Source organism: Danio rerio, chromosome 1 (assembly GCF_052040795.2).
Source record: "Danio rerio strain M-AB ecotype USA chromosome 1, GRCz13ab, whole genome shotgun sequence".
In the NCBI taxonomy this organism is placed as follows: Eukaryota; Metazoa; Chordata; class Actinopteri; order Cypriniformes; family Danionidae; genus Danio; species Danio rerio.
The window spans coordinates 50,830,710-50,848,248 of NC_141021.1; the positions used below are offsets into that span (position 1 = coordinate 50,830,710).

Consider the following 17,539-nt stretch of genomic DNA (forward strand, 5'->3'; position numbering starts at 1 on the left):
CTCTCTCTCTCTCTCTCTCTCTCTCTCTCTCTCGTTAGAATGAATAGTAACTAAATTTAACAAAATCTTCAATTAAAGCCATTTAATCCATGTAACCTATGAACAAACACATACTAGCTAAAATAAATAGAGAAGATATAAAATACAAAGAAAGAAACCTCCTTCAGCCTTTTTTTGCTATTAATTGTTATGCATTGTGAGTAAAGCTTCTATCTCTTATCATAAAATACTGGTCAAGTGTGTTTGCAAGCATTTATTTGCATAAGAATTACAACAGGTCAATCTTTACCCAATGTTACCATGTCCAGAAGTACAATTTGGTAATACAGAGAATAAACATAAACTAAGAGAATAAACATAAACTAAGATTAATAAATGCTTCAGTTAATTGATTTAGTTAACAAATGAGACCTTATCGTCAAATTTTTCTAACATCTGGATTCATTCATTTTCTCTCCCAAAAATAAATGACTTTCTCTGAATCACCAGCATCTTTGAATTTTGTCCAGCTAGTTATTGTTTTTGGATTCAGGCGACGCGAGTCCCTTGAAATTTTGCACATGAGCAAGCTAAATGTGTCCTCCTGCCGCTAATTTGAGCCATAAATTGGGCTAATCCTGCCATCTGCCTCACTAGCATAAACATTTTGTGCTTGACAGATCATTTAAACACTGTAGAGATCGCTCAGATTCTGAACGCTTGACTTCTGGAGAATAAGCTGTTAGTGCTGAAATTCACTAAACTCTCTTGGCGTTTTAACATTTATTTCATTCTTTCTCAACCGTACTAAAAGGATAATATTCATCAATCACATTTTAACTGGTTTCAAGCACAAATAAATAACCAATATGCCCTGTATATCCCAACTACATGTACAGATGTGTGAAAAAGTGTTTGCCCATTTACTGATTTCTAATCTTTTTGCATGTTTTTTCACACTTAAATGTTTCAGATGATCAAACTAATTTAAATATCTGTCATGCAGTTTTGAAATGAAGGTTTTAATTATTAAAATACAAAAGCACACACAAAGCACAAAAAAAAAGTTTCCCTAGCATCCTTAGGGCCATCCTTAGCAGCAACAACTGCAATAAAGTGTTTTCGATAACACGCAATGAGTCTGTTAAAGTGTTGTGGCGGAAATATGGCCCATTCATCATTGCAGAATTATTGTAATTCAGCAATACTGAAAGGTTTTCAAGCATGAATAGCCTTTGTAAGGTCATGCCCCACAGCATCTCAATTGGATTCAGGTTAGGGCTTTGACTAGGCCACTGCAAAGTCTTGTAGTTTTGGATCTTTATTTTTATTTTTTTATTTTGATAATAATAAACTGTGTGATATGTTTACTATTGTTGTCTTTGACTGATATTTACATTTGTTTTATGACCTGAAACATTAAAGTATGAAAAAGCATGCCAAATAAATCAATAAATAAAAAAGGGTGCAAAACCGTTTGTATATACTTATAAAAATATTAATTAGATAATATGTTTATTATTTAGGTTGTGCTTATGATTTGCACTCTGGTACCTTTTTTAAAATATTACTTATTCATTAGATACTAGTTCTTAAATAACACTAGTGCTCATTCATTAGATGATGGTCCATATTCATTAGTTTGTAACTGTTGTTTATTTCTTATTAAAAACTTGAACTTGTTTAATAGATAGTAGTATTAATGCTAGTACTAGTTTTTAATTGGTAACAATTGTTACTAGTTTTATGTTATAGTCAGAATGCCAATAGATCAAATTATTAAGCATAAAAAAAAATAAAATAAAATAAAATAAATAAAAATTTAAATAAAATAAAATAAAAATTATTTGTAAAATAATGATGCATCTAAACAAGTATTAGTATCTAATAATTAGTGCTATATGCATATTAGTATTTAATTAATCATATCTAGTATCTAACCAATGTAAATGTGTACTAGTAAATCTTTTTTAAGAATTAAGAAAATATTTTAGGAAACAACTGAAGACGCATCAGTTTTATCAACAACTAATCCTCCAACAACAGTACTTTTTATTCGCTTATTATCTTTGACTTTTTATTCTTGCTGTTTGTTTCTTTGCTTTTTATTTTAAAATAAAATTCACAATCCTAGGCTAACCAAGACTTGTCACTACTCAATGTTGTTGCTTTTCTGGTGATTTAAAGTTTTTCTATTATTCTCACCTTTCTAAATTGCTTTAGATAAAAGTGTCTGCTAAATTAATTAATGTAAAGGTACCTCTGAAATAAATGAATAAATAAATAAATAGTACATAATGAATGCATACTAATATCTGAATAGCAATATCTAATGGCCAGCAAATAGCATAGCATAGCCATTACCTCAAAAAATGCTAGTATAGTAAATAATATACATATATATAACAACAAAAACTATAAATAATAATAATAATAATAATAATAATAATAATAATAATAATAATAATAATAATAATAATAATAATAATAATAATAATAATGAATTAAAATAATATAAATAGACTAAATGTTAAGATGCCGTGCCATAGATGCTAACTGTAATCAAGGTCTTCACTAGTAAGATTTTATTGTTTATTTGTTTCCTAACTGAAGCAAAACCTTTGGTGATGTGGGTACATTTTGTCTAATATTATTCCTTCAAACCGGGACCACTCGTTTAACGTGTCTGAAAAATTCCCACATGAATTGCTTTTTATATTCCTCAATATTAAACGGCGTTTCCTATTTCCTGTCTTTTTCTGCTGCGCTCCATCCTAAGCCTCCTCCTCCACACCGTATACTCCCAGCTCTCTCCATCACAATTTAATGGAAATGATCCAAGTGTTCGGGGCGTTATGCAAATACGTGCTATAGATTTTCTTTTTCATTATAAGTACATTATTAAAATCAGCTCTCCTCTCCCTGTTCCCCTCACCTCCTATTAGAAGGCCCCAGAGTCTCCCTGTTGGCAGCCAGCGACTGTCAGCGGCGGGTCCTTGCTGCAGCTAGTGATTTATTGATGTAAGTGGGAAGCTATGAAGCCGACTTTGTGACAGCTCCGAGCTTTTAAAATTGAGCATGTCATCCGGCTGATGAATGACTACAGGTTGAGCTCACCCAGCGGCACAATATGTCAACGTCCACGCTTATGAGGGACCCAGTGGTCCATAGGCTCTTACACTGACAAGGGATATATATATATATATATATATATATATATATATATATATATATATATATATATATATATATATATATATATATATATATATATATATATATATATATATATATATATATATATATATCATAGCCTCTTAATTCTGATTGGCGATTGGCTGGAAGGTGTGCAATTAGATATTTTGAGATCTCTGTGAACCGGTAGTTGCTGAGACTTTTATTCCAGTATGTTAATATACTTCTGACTGACACAGAATATTGAATAGGGGATGTGGCTTTCTTTTGCACATCATTTTGTCATAGAAAACTTAAGGGTCATTCACATATCGCATCTAAACAAAGTCCCTTTAAGACAAGTCATTTCACTCGACACCCATCTTTGAAACGCCTCTTGGGCAGTATAATCGGGTAATCTGTTTGAATGGGGAAACATAAAATTCTCCAAAACTGTTTGCCAAGCTTTTGATTACATTACATATTTGGAATCACCAGTAAAATGAAACAACAACCATCTCATAAGTTTCATTTCTAAATGTCAGAATCAAACAAAATCAGCATATTTTTAGGTAGCCCAAACTATGAGTATGCGCACTCGAAAGGAACGAGATCACGACACCAACCTTATTTATGGCTGCTCTACACATGATCAACCTCTGAATAATGTTTTGTCAGATCGCGCTGGTCGTCTATAGTAATTCACAACATGGTTTTGATGGCGAATCTCCTCCAGAAACAACTGCAACTCTTTGTTTACAAGCTTGTGGTTGTTTGAGTAGTTGCTGTCATCTGATGTGCATTTGACTGGACGGACTGTACCTCATGTTCATTTTCTTACAGAGAACACAACCAAAAAACTTTCGTTTTCATTTAAGTTGGTTCATTTAGTTGGTTCATTTAAAAGCGCAGATTGTAAGCTTTATGAGGAGATATTTCTTATGTCTGTGAAGCAACTATTCGCAGCGATTCCAGTGCATTTGTTGACCACAAAAAACTGTCGTACAAACTCACATCTAGACCAAGCTTTTCCCACAGAGTAACATCAGTCTGTAGCAAATGATGTTTGGCTCTGGTATACAGAAGCTACTTTGGGGCCCATAAGGGGTCATTGTGCCCAACACACTTTGGGCCTAGATACTGGCATGAATTGTGGGGCATGTGAAGGCCCCCTTTGGGACAGCCCAAAAGTGTGGGCTGCCTGTGGGCTAGCCCGCACGAATCAGAGCGGGTTAGCCCACAGGCTAATAGGCGGGGCTTCATTTTCCATTTTGACCATTACACTTTTCCTCATTTAAAACTTTACGAGTGACACGTCTTGGGTATTTTATAGTCTTTGGCCAGCGCGTCTTTTTGTCGACTGTCATTGCTAGGCAACCATTAAACATTTTTTCAGAGGATGACAAACAAAACATTGCTGCAGCTCTGATACAAGTTTTATTTATGGAGGAAATTAAAAAGCACTGCAGTGTTTGGGTGTTCTGTGTTGTTCTGAAGTAATTAGCCTACCAAAATGTGTATATTCCATACAAAGTATAAAGCTTATTGGTCAGCTAGTGGCATTCTGATGTTTGCAACTGGGTGTGTCCCTAAATGCTCACGCAAGCCGTGCGCCACCAGCAGAAATAACTTGCACACACAAAAGACATGATATGTGAACAGCCCCTAACAGTTAGAGAGGGTATTCATATACAGTTGCTATGGAAGCCTTTAGAATGATGTCAACGAAAGAACCACTCCAGCTATAAAGCAATTTGTCACAGTTTCATTGAAGATTACTAAAACAAACTTTTTTTTTTCAGTTGATGATCTTCCACTGAAAAATTATTCACATTAAGAATCATAATGTGAGGCAACATAATAAATTGTACATTTGGATTTCAGGCAGGCTTTAATGCATAAGTAGTTCCAGTCAGTTTTGATCACAAAAATACATGTGTTTAAAATACATGTGTTTTCCTAACATTAGTAGTGAGGTTAGATAACAGATGTTACTATGAGCTATATGATATGCCAGGTTACATGCACACATACACAACCTGTAATTTTGAAGCAAGGATTAGGAGATCTAACATGTCATGAATTGACAAGAAAAAGGGGGCCTGCTTTATATTTATCAATGAGAAGGAAAAAAAAAATCAAAATATTATCTTTATGCATTCACAAAGAGCAAATATATATATATATATATATATATATATATATATATATATATATATATATATATATATATATATATATATATATATATATATATATATATATATATATATATATATATATTTTAAATGACTTGTTTTCACAAATTTTATAGCTTTTAAATGTAACATAATTTTCCTCTTTAACTTTATTGTGTGAATTCTCTTGTTCCAGGAAGATTTACCATTTTAAACTGCATGTTACACAGTTACACCAGTAGGTGGCAGCAAGTGACGGTTTTAATAATTGACTATTATTTATTTTACTGAATCATTCAAACACACACTGTCAGTAAAGAACAAAACAAGAAAGAGTCACTGATTGAGTTACAGAAAATAAAAATAAAAATATGAAAAGATTATTTTATTCTACCTTGAAAATTGCACGAAATTGCAAAAAAACAAAAAAACAAAAAAACAAAAAAAAGATTATTTTATCCTACTTTGGAAATTGAAGGGGAAATAAAATTAAATAAGATACAATAAAAAATAATAATACAAAAATAAATTAAAATAATAAAATAAAATAAAACTACATAAAATTCTATACAATTCAATTTTAAGTTAAGTCGAACTAAATTAAATATACTGAAAAGATTATTTTTATCCTACCTTGGAAATTGCAGGTTAAATAAAATAGAATAAAATAAAATAAAATAGGAAAATTATCGAAACTCTTTGGTAATTTTTGAGCAAGATGCTAATGGTCTAATCTGATTTGATGATTTATGCTAAGCTAATGTAGCAAAGGCCAGTTAGTGAAGTGCTTTGCAGGTAAACAAAAAGTCTTCACACTCCCTGGGTAGAGTAACCCCCTTTCATGTGGAAAGTCGACGGTTCGATCCCAGCTCGGAGCACGTTGGGTGGTATAGGATCGGCGGGGTTACATTGGTGTCGTGACCCGGAAGGAAGTGAGATTTAGGGCAGTGAGTGTAGCAAAAGCCAACTAGTGAAGTGCAGTGCAGGTAAACCTCTCTCCTCTTACCTCAGGACGCTGGTTCTGATATGAGTGCAGTAGGATCGTATAAAAATGTCTTACCAGACCCAGAGATTGGCTAAATAGATAAAAAAATAAATAAATTAATTAGTAAATATAATTATTTTAATATTTATTAATAACTGTTTTAGTTACACTCTACATTGACTTGCATATACTTTTAAATAGATATCAAATACATTTCACTTTCTCTTTGTCTTCTTATGAAATCTAAACAAAATAATGTCTGTTACCACAATAATGTGTGTTACCACACAGACAGTTGTGCATAGTCGTCTTTGAAAAGTCTCTAAAAGTTACTGTTAATCTACATTTTGTTTTCCACAAGAACATTAGTTTCTCTATCTTCTACTCTGTCTCCATTAGCCATCAATAATCATAAAGAATCTTTGTTCAAATAGGCCAGAGCTTGACTGGGTCGCTGGCTTCTCGCTGTAGGACTAGAATAACAGCGATGTATTCCCGGCAGGGGGCCGATCAACAGTGGCATCAATCAGTGTAATAGGAACGCGCCGGGCTTTGCCATTAATTGTGCGGCTGGGCATGCAGAAACACAATTAGAGCAGTGGAAATTAGGCCATGTGTTTAGCAACTTGTAGGGGTCATGCTGGCACTCATATGTCATGAAGCCGGCTGGTAGGATGTTCAGAGTCTTCTTTGACAGTATGTTCAGTGTAACGCTTCTGGAAATGTAAGGGGAAATATGACTCTTTAGGTCGTGAGATCTGAGTATGCATTCTGTGCTTCAACTTCCCACTCACTTCAACTCATTGAAGTGACTAGTGTTATTTTTTGGTGCCGCAGTTTTTATTTATATATGATTTAAGATGTTCTCAATCTTTTGTCAGGATTGAAATGCAGACCATTTTCTCTGTTGTAACAATACATAAATATTTATTATTATTATTATTATTATTATTATTATTATTATTATTATTATTATTATTGTTGTTGTTGTTGTTGTTGTTGTTGTTGTTGTTGTTGTTGTTGTTGTTGTTGTTGATGATGTTGTTGTTGTTGTTGTTGATGATGTTGTTGTTGTTAATAATTAAAGCTGCAGTATTTTCAATAACCATTCTTACATTTTTAAAGTAAATCACTAATGTGGAGTACTCATAAGTGTGGTATATTTATAAATTATTGCAAGACACTTATAATTAAATTGTATTGTTATATGGCATAGTTACATTTCTATGTTTGACTATTTATTTATTTATTTTTTATTTATTTATTTATTTTTTTTATTTATTTATTCATTCATTTTTTTTATTTTTTGTTTTTTCACTTTTTTTAATAAGAATTTAGCAATTTTGCTATTTATTCCAAAAATTCCAGCATTTATATTTATTTATCTACAGGTCAATTCTTAACAGATTATTTTTGCAAAGATGAAAAATAAAAAAAAATTATAAAATAAAAATATGAATATATTATTTTTATTCTACATTGGAAATTGCAAGAAAATGCAAAAAATAAATAATTTAAATTAAGTTAAATATATTAAAAATATTAAATAAAATAATCTATATAAAAATATAAATATAAATAAAATAAAATATAAAAAGATATATTTTTATTCTACATTGGAAATTGCAAGAAATTGCAAAAAAAGAAATTAAATTAAATTAAATTAAATTAAAAATATATTTTTATTCTAGCTTGGAAATTGATGGAAAAAAATAAATTAAATTGTTTTAAATTAAATAATTTAATAAGTTAAATATATTGAAAAGATAATTTTTGTCCTAGCTTGGAAATTGATGGAAAAATAAAATAAAATTAAATATGAAAAGATAATTTTTATTCTATCTTAGAAATTGCAAAAACTAAAATATTTAAATTGAATTGAATTAAATTAAATTAAAAATTAAAAATTAAATTAAATTAAATTAAATTAAATTAAATTAAATTAAATTAAATTAAATTAAATTAAATTAAATTAAATTAAATTAAATTAAATTAAACCTTAAAACACAACAAGGCATCGGCTCCTGTAGCCATTTCTACAACACAATAAGCCAAATATATAAAGGCTGAAGAATTACTTTACCAGTAATATTATATCGCTGAAATGAAGTGAATTGTCTTATCTACTCTTAATAATTTATCTCTCTTATCATTACCCTGTATATATCCAACCTAGACTGGAGCTTCAGTGATGGGCTTCAATCTTCTCCGACGTGGTCCTTTCAGATCACATCAAACGCATCAGTCCTGTTATCGAGTGTTTGTATGATGCTCGCAGCTCCTGTCAGTAAACAGCTTGTGATGAAACTCTTTGTTCTGTGCTAATGTAATGTTCACTGACTTGTCAGGACGTACAATGAGATCTTCTGATGGTTTTTGACTTGTGTCTGTTCGATTGAAGATTTGAACAACTACATCAATGTTTCTGAAATTAAGCACGACTTCTTTACAACCCACTTGATGTTTCGAGTTTTGTCTGTTTTCAGAGGTGGAATGTATGCTTCAGAATACAGAAAAAAGTTATGGTTTTATATATATATATATATATATATATATATATATATATATATATATATATATATATATATATATATATATATATATATATATATATATATATATATATATATAATACAGTTGAAGTCAGAATTATTAGCCCCAATTTCTGCTTAACGGAGAGATTTTTTCAGCAATCCTAACAACATAGTTTTAATGACTCATTTCTAATTATTTATTTTATCTTTGCCATAATGATAGTAAATAACATTTGACTAGATATTTTTCAAGACACCTCTATACAGCTTAAAGTGACATTTAAAGGCTTAACTAGGTTAATTGGGTTAACTAGGCAGGATAGGGTAATTAGGCAAGTTATTGTCCAACAAAGGTTTGTTCTGTAGACTATCAATATATATATATATATATATATATATATATATATATATATATATATATATATATATATATATATATATATATATAGTTTAAAGGGGCTAATAATTTTGAGCTATATATATATATATATATATATATATATATATATAAGCCCTCCTTTGAATTGATTTTTTTTTCTTTTTTAAATATTTGCCAAGTTATCAGATCAGATATTCTTTTTATGAACATTCTTCTTTAGTTTTCCCTGTGCGAAACACCACATATTTTTTTTTTTTGTTTTAAAAATACTGTATTCGGAATATTTATGGAGAAATGTATGGGAAAATAAAGATAGTCCGCATTATTACTAGCAGATTTTGCTATTGTCTATGCGTCAGAATTTTCAATGTGGATTTTTAGTGCTGAGTCAAGAAATTGAAATATTGAATAACTAAGTAGTTGCGAAATGTATTTAAATACCATTTAAATTATGTAATTAGTAATAAACAGCGTTTTTGAATAATTTACTTAACACTGGTAGGCTATTATTCTACTTGTGAACATTTTTATTTTTTCCCTGGGTGTAACGTGCTACATGCTATATGCAGAATATTTATAGAGGAAATGAATGGGAAACCAATGTAAGTCCACATGATTGCTGGGCGTGCAGAGTTTGCTATTGTATATGCCTCAGGATTTATGTGAATTTTTATGATTGAGAAGTAATTGAATTACTTAATACTGAATAGTTACTTATCAGATAAAGTAATTATAAAATGCATTTAAGTAACATTTAAATGATGAAGTAATGCATTGGCTTTTTTTAAGCAACTTATACCCGGCACTGATAGGCTGTTATTCTTTTTGTAAATATTTTTAGTCTTCCCAGGGCGTAGCACATAATTTTTTTTATTATTCAAATTTTGTTAGAACTGAATATTTTGGTTTAATGCTGTAATCAAAATGTTTATGGAGGAAATGAATGGGAAACCAATGTGAGACCACATTATCGCTAGCGGTGCAGATTTTTGCTCACAGCATACAAAAAGTTTGTAACTTGCATGGCTTTTTGAGACCATCTACCAGGGGTTCCAAAGTTTGAGAAAAAAAGACTGTCCTGAAAGCTCTGGAGACTGACGGCGTAGCATGTTGTTTCCTGTGGATTGAGACATAGTGGAGCAGAAACGTCCAAATGAAATCCCCGCGGAGCGGAGCCGACTCATCCCGTCCATTAGGATTCCCTTGAGATTCGGCATCTCGCAGCTTCCAAGTCCAAATAATTCCATTTCGCCACGTTTTAATGTGTGTTGTGCTTCACGCTCTGCTGGCTCCAGGTGACTGCTGAACCTCAAATGATGGCGCTTTTAACTTCTGCCAGTTCTTCTTCTCTAGTTTGCGAGCCCGCTGTCTGTCACGTCCTGGAGTCTAAGCGATAGTAATGTGCTCGAAATATTATTAGTCTGATCTGGGCTCTGAACTTATTTTGAGGCTACAGAATAGATATTACACACACACATGCACATATACCACATAGAGGAGCCAAGATTGGGCTATTAAAGTTAACTAAAATTATAACACTATAAAATAAGGGTCCATTAATGTTACTTTATATATTTAATAACATGAACAAACAATTAGTAATACATTTATTATGGTATTTGCTCATCTTTGTTAATTTTAATTAGGGTTCGTTCATTTCCTTCGGGTGATTACAATTACATGCTGCTATTCCAAAATGTGTATATATATATAAAAACAAACAAATAATGAACTCAAGATGAGCCATTTCAACCTGATCTCACAAGAAAATGTAAGTATTTTACGTTTTGTCAGTTTAGTGGCTAATTCGCCGCCTGTTCTGGCCGTCTGCCTGTTTATAACAATGCTCTTTGGATTACCCTCATGTTCCTATTTGTTCCTGTTCTGACAGTTGATTCTAAAACATAACAATTCAGATTTTATTTGTGATTTAATATTGTATTATCAAGCTTTAGCTCAAAATTACAAACAAATTATGCTTTAAATGTATATATATATATATATATATATATATATATATATATATATATATATATATATATATATATATATATATATATATATATATATATATATATATGCTTGTGCGTGTGTGTTTTGTTGATAAAGAAATGCAACATAAAATTTACATTTCTTTCCAAAACACTTATAAATAAGTTGCCTTCAAGTAAACTCATGAAAGTTTCTCAAAGTTGTGATATATTTTCCATTTACGACTTTTTTCCATCCTGAAATGTCAAGTGAAAAGGCATTGTAAATGATTTTACTCCCCTTATGCCTCATTCACACTAGCAATGACTTTGTAGCTGTCACTCTGGGTGGCAACCTGTTGCAAACGCAAGTGTGTGAAGGTCTAAAGCATGGAGGATACAACCAGCCTCTGAGTGTGAGTTTTACTGGTGCTCCTATTGTTTGCATAAAGTTGAAGGATTCCCAACTTTGTCGCGTTGCTCGACAAGCCCATCTGGTCACCATCGGTCACTGTCGCTCTTATTGAAGGAGGTTGCCAGAAGTTGCTCACTCTCCATTGAAATGAACAGTCGCTTGTTGCTTTGCCAATGCGAGTTACTAATAGCGTCAATGTGTCTTTAACCATGTTCATGAGAAGTATATATAATAGCATAATAGTATATGTACACACACACTCTGTTATATCCGTATGTATGCATATGATTGCGCCTTCAGTTACCATTTAATACCAACACACCAGTGATCTCCCTAACCCATGACAGCTGATTTAAGAACTTTGCTCTTTTTATCTCCCTCTCCAGTCTTTGGAAAGCACACAACGACTCAACTACAGTCAAACACAGCTCACAATGCTGAGCAAGTTATTTTATGAAGAAAGGCTTGTAGCTGCATTTAGAAGAATGGTTACATGGATTGCAGATTTGAATGACTGTTCAATTTTTTTAATGACTTCTTCTTTTTCTTTTTCTTCTTCTTTTTCCTTTTCCTTTTCTTCTTCTTCTTCTTCTTCTTGTTCTTCTTCTTCTTCTTCTTCTTCTTCTTCTTCTTCTTCTTCTTCTTCTTCTTCTTCTTCTTCTTTTCTTTCAGCTTTACAGTTCATTTGACTTTGGCCGAAAGTGGCAGCTGGTTCATGAGCGAGTGACTCCCAACCGCTTCTACTGGTAGGTGATCCAGTCACAATCACACCTCCCAATCCATTATTATATGCTCTAAAAGTATGTACTCTTTTTTTTGTGTGAAGAAAAAGTACTTACATTTGAGCGGGAGAGTATAGGCAAGCTTTGGAACAAACTACTTTTACATACAGGGATTAATTTGTTGCTTAGTTACGTGATCTGTCAATCATCTTGTCATGTTTTCCACATTTCTATTATAATTAATTTCACAACGTCTTGAAGATGATGTTGCATGTTAATCTGCCATCCGCAGGTCCTTCATGAAGAGAGATTCATGTCATGTATTTGTGTATTGTGTAGATTTAAAAGTGAACAGCCAAACGCCACTTTGTTAAAATGTCACAATGTTTTTGTGGATGAAATAAAATAACAAAAGAAAAAAAAAGAGACAAAATAAAATAAGTGAATATAACAAAATGTGTTTCACTGTAAATTTAAAAAGAGTGCTTGAGAAATATTAGATTATTTTCAGTTTTTCTACTCACTCGTGATATTATTACTCAGTGCTGAACGAAACTATTATTATTATTATTATTGTTATTATTATTATTGCTATTATTATTATTATTATTATTATTATTGTTATTTTTATTATTATTATTATTATTATTATTATTAATATTATTGTTATTATTTATAATTATAATAACAATTGTCATTATTTATAACATTTTCAGCATAATTGTTATTAAATACATATATTTAACAACAGCAACAGCAACAGCATTAAAATAAAAAATAACTATTAGTAGTAGTATTATTATCATTATTATGTTATTACTATAGCACTTATTATTATTATTATTATTTATTTATTTTTTATTTTTTATTTTTTTATTATTGCTGTTATCATTATTATCATTATTATTATTATTATTATTATCATCATCATTATTATTATTATTATTATTATTATTATAAAACTTTTCATCATAATTATTACTAAATACAAATATTTTATAAAATAATAATTATAGTAATTATAATAATAACTTATTTACTTTACATTTTTTGTAGACATAATTTCAGGCACATCGTTTTACCATTTCTGAATCTGCATTCAGTCTTTGTTAAAGACTGAATTCATCGTTGTTGTTTTTTGTTTTTCTTTTGGGCCTAAATAACAACAATAATGTAACTTTTTTAGAATATAGTAAAAAATAAAATAAAATGAGCCAATATGAAATATGAAAATAATTGAAGATTAAAAAAAAAAAAATCCTGGACAGAGATCTCTGCATCGAAATGTGACTAGCCAATCAAAGTAGATCCCTGTTTTGTGTGTGAACAATTCATAATTCACAATTTGCGAAAATGTATCTTTGAAAAAATTCCTAAGAAAGAATTAGTGATAATTGAGAGAGCATGTTCTTTTGTAATGGTGTATTTCGGACTATGCTAAGTTATGTTAATTCATATTTAGCTATGTGATCATTTAAATCAGTACCAAAAGATTTGCATATTCTCACCGTCACATCTCCATACTAACAATTTTACAAGTAAACCAGCAGAGTTTAGTAGAGTGCTGGTTGACATTGATGTGTTCATGAAAAGTGTAAAGAGTTTGAGCAATTGAGAAGATGGATGCGGTAGGAAATGCTGTCCTTTTCGTGCTCGCTCTTTTATGCATAGCAAAAAAAAAAAAAAAAAAGCCCAGGTTGTTGTGCATGAGTACGTGAGATGAAATCTGCCTAGAACTTTGTTGCACAGCTGCTCTCCATTCAGTGTGGAGACAATAACAGAAAGAGAGAGATAGAGAGAGAAGCATTGCACAGTGCTGGAAAGAAAATAAAGGCATAACGAAGGCTGAGTAGAGCAAAAGATAGAAGCTGATTGTACTCCACACTGCAGCGAGACTTTCAAAGGTGTGCTTAGTTTAAAAAAAAAGCTTTACACATTAAAATATAGTACTTTTAACCTGTGTTTGGGAACTCATTGAATATACTCATTAGAAAAACTATGCAGTGTGACTGGGGGGTATACTGTAGTGTGAAAAAATGTTTGCCCCCTTACTGATTTCTTTTTTTTTTTTTTTTTTGGCATGTTTGTGACACGTTTCAGATTATTAAACTGATTTAAATGTTAGTTGGAGATAGCACAAGTAAACACATCATGCAGGTTTGAAATGACGGTTTTTAATATTAAGTGAAAACAAAACACAGAACTGCATAGCCCTGTTTGAAATATTGTTTACCCCTTAAACCTAATAACTGCTCGGGTCATTCTTTGCAACAACAACTGCAATCAATTGTTTTCGATAACTTGAGTCAGTCACATTGCTGTGAAGGAACTTTGACCTGCTCTTTTTTGCAGAATTGTTGTAATTCAGTCACATTACAGGGTTTTCAAGCATGAACTGTAGAGTATGCCTTAGAACAGTGGTTCCCAACCTTTTTCTTTGGGGCCCCCCCTATAAACATATACAAACACTGGAGCCCCCCCACCATATAAATACACACGCACGCACGCACACACATATGTACTGTGTGTATATATATATATATATATATATATATATATATATATATATATATATATATATATATATATATATATATATATATATATATATGTGTGTGTGTGTGTGTGTGTGTGTTTGTGTAATATTAATATATAGTAATATGTATAGAAAATATTAATTAATCAGTTTTAACTTGTCTTGGCCTTCAATAAAACCAAAATTTAGGTAGGCTTTGTCATACTGTCTAATCTTTTTCTTCGCCTCTGAAGAATCACTGCATTTACGTTTGTCTGCCATTTTTGTTTTGATTTTGCCTTTACGACACGTTGACAAGCAGATTGCCCGAGTGAGCAAAATTTAAATTTATTTATTTTAATTATTTTCACTATTATGTTGGAATTTTAAGCATGTGTTTAGATTATTTTTTATTTTTTGGGCTGCTCGATTTTGGGAAAAATCATAATCACGATTATTTTGGTCATAATTGTAATCACGATTATTCAAAACCATTGCCAGTTAAAGTCAAAATTATTAGCGCTCCTGAGATTTTTTTTTTTTTTTTATAAATATTTCCCAAATTATGTTTAACAGAGCAAGGAATTTTAACAGAATTTCCTATAATATTTTTTCTTCTATTTGTTTTATTTTAGCTAGAATAAAGACAGGTTTAAATATTTTGAAACCAATTTAAGGTCAATATTATTAGCCCCCTTAAGCAATATATATTTTTGATTGTCTGCAGAATAAACTACTGTCATACAAAGACTTGCCTAATTACTCTAATTAAGCCTTTGAACTGCACTTTAATCTGAATGCTTGTATTTTGAAAAATATCTAGTAAAATATTATGTGCTGTCATTATAGCAAAGACAAAAAGAAATCAGTAATTAGAAATGAGATATCAAAACTATTATGTTCAGAAATAAGTTAATAAAATATTCTTTATATGAAACAGAAATTGGGCAGGAAAAGGTTTGCTTATATATAAAAGGGCTAATAATTCTGACTTCAACTGTATACATACGTTATTTTCCACCCTGCAAAGGAAGGAGAAATAAATACAATAGAATAAAATAAAAATATGAAGCAAACTGTGCTTTAAGCATCTTCACTGTAAGAAAAACACTTTAGCTTCAGCATTCCTTCAGTCAAGAGCAGCGAGGGTTTTCTCGTTATGTTTGTTTAATAATGATAAAAACAGGCGGCAGAAGGATTATAGCGCGCTGTATCTTTAATGGTTTCTCTTTCACGTCTTTTGATCCTCAACTCGTTTGTTTATTACACAAATGAGGGTTAATGTAAATAATCACTAAACACCGCGTTTTGACACCTATTTGACCATTAAAGCGTTCACGTTAAGATGACTTTAGATGTCTGCGCTCCTCTGCTCGTCTCAGTGTGTGAATGAGAGTGAATGCTGACCGGCCACATGCTTCTGACTGCGTGATCGTGCTGCACACACACATAAGCTCTTTCGCGCTTTTAAGAGCAACACGTGTACAACTGTGGCGAAATATGATGCAATAATCATTTATCTCGATTAATGCTTTTTTATAATCGTTTGAAACCGAAATCTAAATCGGATTTTCGATTAATTGCAAAGCCCTTTATAATAGTGGACCATTTTTATGCCTTTTTCTACCTCAATACTTATCCTCTCCCGCGCCCCCCCTGTGAACTCTGGCGCCCCCCTTAGGGGGGCGCGGACCCCAGGTTGGGAACCACTGCCTTAGAATCTCAGTTAAAATCAGGTTAGGACTTTGATTAGGCCACTGCTAAGTTTACATTTAAGTCTACTAATCAGTGTTAACAAAGTTACCATACTGTTTATGGTTATTTGATCAATAAAGTGTAAAATAATTTGTTTACCGTGATGTACACCCGGTTCAGATGAAAACGGCAGTAAAAATATTTTAAAATAAAACTTTTGTAATAGTACTTTTACATTTTCATGATAATTAACTAATAAAGACATTAAACTACATAATTTAATCTATACTATAATTGCTTCACTGAATTTAAAAGGAAGTACTTATGATAAAATAACATGACACTATTTTTGTTGTTAAAAATCTCAACATAGGCTCATTCTGAAAACATAGCCCTATATACATTTCTGGAGATCACGAATTATGTAGCCCAAGCTACGTACAGTATGGCTGCATTTCGTCAGTATGAAGCAGTATGAAGGCATTACTTTGACCGCTTACCTCCATATGGACGGCTTAGCCACTGTTACCTGTTGTTCTGGTTAGCTCACCTTGAATGTCAGTGGACTTAAGATGCAGAGAGGAGTTTACCACGACGACAGGGTTTGAGTCTGGCAAAGAACAGTTCCAGAAAACGGGTAAAACTAAAACAAAAGCCAAATATTAAAATAAACAAGTAAATAACAGGGTGAGAATGTGGTAAAATCTGCAAACATGGTAAAAATTAGGTGTTTGCTTTTTAAAACTGTCAGTTGGGTTTAGGGAAGTGGGTGGGCGAGTCAATCGGTACTTTTAAAAACACTATTGGTTGGGTTTAGGGAAGGAGGATTGTGGGTCATGAATGCATGAATGGCACATGCCAGGGAAATTTGAGATCTAAGAAGGCATACACAGCAGCCTCAGTGGATTTGCGATAACAGAAACTGCAAAAAACGTAGCTCCTGGTATGTATGCCTCTCTCCAGAAAGTCATACAACGGTACGTTTTCAGAATAA

General features: G+C 31.5%; 1 protein-coding gene across 2 annotated transcripts in view; it reads left to right on the plus strand.

Annotated features, from left to right (window-relative positions):
• The window catches only part of sorcs3a (sortilin related VPS10 domain containing receptor 3a), a 415,901-nt gene that overhangs the window by 280,696 nt on the left and 117,666 nt on the right, over nucleotides 1-17,539 (plus strand). For both annotated transcript variants that reach the window (XR_015476924.1, XM_087237654.1), the window contains exon 5: nucleotides 12,286-12,359. Coding sequence is in view for 1 of the 2 variants with exons in the window: in XM_087237654.1 (XP_087093780.1) it covers nucleotides 12,286-12,359 (74 nt within the window). In the remaining variant the exon portion in view is untranslated. The remainder of the gene's footprint in view (nucleotides 1-12,285; nucleotides 12,360-17,539) is intronic.